The 3,210-nt window shown below is 45.6% G+C and overlaps 1 protein-coding gene across 6 annotated transcripts in view; it reads right to left on the minus strand.

Moving 5' to 3' along the window:
* The window catches only part of LOC108448775, a 6,166-nt gene extending 4,687 nt beyond the window's left edge, over nucleotides 1-1,479 (minus strand). For 2 of the 6 annotated variants that reach the window (XM_017742802.1, XM_017742801.1), the window contains exons 1-2: nucleotides 640-1,479; nucleotides 343-539 (exon numbers count right to left, since the gene is read on the minus strand). In XM_017742802.1, the coding sequence (XP_017598291.1) occupies nucleotides 343-539; nucleotides 640-723 (281 nt within the window). In that variant the 5' untranslated portion in view covers nucleotides 724-1,479. Of the gene's footprint in view, nucleotides 1-342 lie in introns of all 6 variants that reach the window. The other 4 variants (XR_001864795.1, XR_001864794.1, XM_017742800.1 and 1 more) reach the window with 2 other exon arrangements.
* Nucleotides 1,480-3,210: the final 1,731 nt, after the last annotated feature.

A 3,210-nucleotide genomic window follows, 5' to 3' on the forward strand; every position in this document is an offset into this window, starting at 1 on the left:
AATAACTGCCGCTACCATTTGCTCTGGCAGTGCCGCGAATTCTGCTTTTATGTCATGCAAAACTGCTAAGATCTGTTCCCCCATAGAGACAGAATTCAGGAAACTTGGCTCATGCGCCTGCGGGCGGGAGGGGGGCCCTCTCCAAACATTTGCGCATGCTCATCTTGCACGCGATCGAAAGTTACGGGATATGGGGCCGCAGGGGACCGGGACGGTATGGCCGCGCGCCAGAACCGACCTGGGCAGCCCATGTAATAGCGGTACAAGCAGCTGTAGCGCGGCTGGCAGTGATGCTGCGCCCGCTGGAGCCGCCCCCGGGGCTGCGGCGGGTGCTGGACCCACCTGGCAAGCGGGCGGCAGCGGATCGGCCCGGGGAGCGGCGATTTCTGCTGAAACGGCCGCCGCCGCGACTCCCCCAGCTCCCCCCGCCCCCGCCGGACGGCAGTGGTGGAGCTGAAGGCTGCTCCGATCCGGAGGGGTGGGATGTCCCGGAACGAAGGACGAAAGACGGTTCGTTCCCTCCGTGGTCGGAGAACATCCTGAGGACAGAGAATTAAGCAGTCCCTTCCCTTTTCCTCCGTCTGCGATAAAATTCTCAGCTCCCACGAGCGTTATCGCAGATTTTAAGACAGAGAGTACCTTATTTGCGTCTTTATGTCCCATCTTTCCAGTCCACGGTTCCATCTCACGGCTTCGGTGAGGCAGCTGCTGCGCACGCCCCATGTCTCCGAGAGTCTGATATGCGATCGGAAGGCACCAGACCTTCTAAAGTCCGAGCGGCTGTATACGCGTTGGACGAGCACCAGATACTTTCGGTACCCGTCGGCTGGGACACCAGACATCCCAAGTCTGGGACGCAATTGCAGCACATGCCGCTGTTACCAGACCTTCTAAGTTTGCGGTTCCGGTACTCGCTCTGTGGCTCAGTCTGTGTTCCGCGCAGCTCCAGAGGGAGGCCAGCTGCAGCTTGGGAGAAACTCCCGTCCCGCGGGCCCGGGGAGGGTCCCGTCCCGCGGCCGCCGAAGTGGGGGGGCACACACCTTTCTAAAGTCCGGTTTGCAGTACACATGAGGGGTCACCAGATCCTGTAAGGTCCGGTTGCAGTTGCAGTACACGTCGCGGGTCAGCAGACCCTCTAAGGTCCGGTTTCGGTACTCACTCCGTTCCATCCGAGACCTTCTAAGTCGGTGGGGTTGCAGTACACGCCGGTTGGTCACCAGATGTCGCTGTTATCCCCAGAGAACGGTGAAATCACGACATGAATCCCGGTCAAATGATACGGCCAAAGCAGAGTAGAGCAGAGCTAAGACCATGTTTAATGGAAAGCTCGTCTTTTATAGTGTGGTTCTCAATAAAGAACTTACATGATTGGCTTATTCACCCACCACCTCTGAAGGTGATAGGTTGAGCAGTAAGACACCCATTTCCAAATATTATTCTCACAAGACTGAAAACAATTCTAGTGTTCTCACAGCAACCTGCAGGTGCAGAAATGGTTTACATTCCCTGAAACTGTTGTCCATCCAGTTTGCATGAGAACGAAAGCTTTCACAGAGAAGCTGTGAGAAGCTGGATTTCTCTAACTGCTCTCTCATGAGAAAGAAAAGTTTCACAGGAAAATTCCTCTGCTCCTGCCTTTTAGCATCCACAATAAACTCCAGAGATTTAGAAAACTTCAAATCAAGCCTAAAATATTCCTTTGTCAGTAGACTTATTTCTTCAGGTTCTTAAGTTTGTTCCTATATACCTAGGGATTTATAGGAGGCAAATGGCTGTAATATATGCTGAATGCATGATCTCATGCTGCTGATCATCCTTCCACCCTGTTCTACCTAATTATTGGATTTGGGTAAATGAAATAATTTTACTAAACTTTTTGAAATGTTCACAAGAAGAAGTGCTATTTGATGTCTAAGAATGAGCAGACCTATTTTCCACCTCATCTGACAAAATGGAAGAACAACAGATTTTGGTTTTGCCAAGGTACAGATATTGGAATATTTTTGCAAACCAAAAACCACTTTGATTTTCCATTCTTGGGACAAGTATGACTACTGGTGTATGTTCTTGACAGTTACATAAACATGTTGTCTTCTTAGTAAAGCCTGAATGCTTTACATTTTTTTTATAGTGCCTTATCAGAATAAATTCTAAAACCCACTTAAAAAGACTAAAAGTGAATAGAATCACATATTTTATGTGTGAGAAGCACTAAACAAGGAAAACCAGAAAGTTCTTGGTTTGTTAGACTCTAGTACCTTAGTAAAAATTAAATTAACTAAACTTCGTCAGCTACAACTCTTTTATTTGATAACCAGTGCTTTTTCCCTTCTTCACTTTGTACTTTGTTTCTTTCAACCTTATTCATTCACTCAGGAGCAAGTTGGCTGTGAATTTCCCGCTACAAATAAGAAGAGAAATACCAAAAGGGACTTTTTGATGAATGTCTCCCAGATATCCTATTTTGTACAGATGAAGACTGAGTGAAAAAAGAAAGTGAGACATCACAGAAAAATTCTTAGAGAACAGCTGCAAAGTCCTGAATTAGGATAGAACTGAAACACTTTGAAAATCGAGAACCGCCTGTAGCTTTGTCATTAGGGTGTCAAACATATCAAAACTTTCTGTGACTTTCTCTGCATCTCTAGAGAATGCTCTATAATCAGTATTATTTTCTAAGGAGTTTTCCAGGTGAACCTAGATAAGTAGGATGATCTTGTTGAATCACCTGAGTGCCGATCTGCCAGCAGTTACTACTCTTGTAACAGAAGTGGTGAACTGGAGCATCTGCTGGTGTAAGAACTTGAAGCTGAAAATGTAGGCCTGGCTGTAAACTTTGGACCTCTGTAGTCATGCAGACAGGAGATCCTGAAAATAAAATCGCAATGCCTTAGGCTCCATTATACTTCTGGACACATGTAGGGATACACCTGTTTTATGTTATCACTAGAAAGCCTGTCCTTGGCAATCTATCTTGCAATCCCATGTAAGCAACTATGCTAACTTCAATGACTCTCTACATTTCTACCAAAAAGATTTTCTCCTAAATAAATTAGAATTGTACATTTTATTTAATTAACTATTTCATACACTGTATTTCCCTCCTGTGATTAATTTTCTTGTTACTAGATTTTTTAGACCAAGGCTTTTTTGTTACTCATTGTTCACTGACAAATTTTTACATTTTCATGTAGTTTTAAGCATTTAGAA

This window comes from Corvus brachyrhynchos, unplaced genomic scaffold (assembly GCF_000691975.1).
Source record: "Corvus brachyrhynchos isolate BGI_N302 unplaced genomic scaffold, ASM69197v1 scaffold428, whole genome shotgun sequence".
In the NCBI taxonomy this organism is placed as follows: Eukaryota; Metazoa; Chordata; class Aves; order Passeriformes; family Corvidae; genus Corvus; species Corvus brachyrhynchos.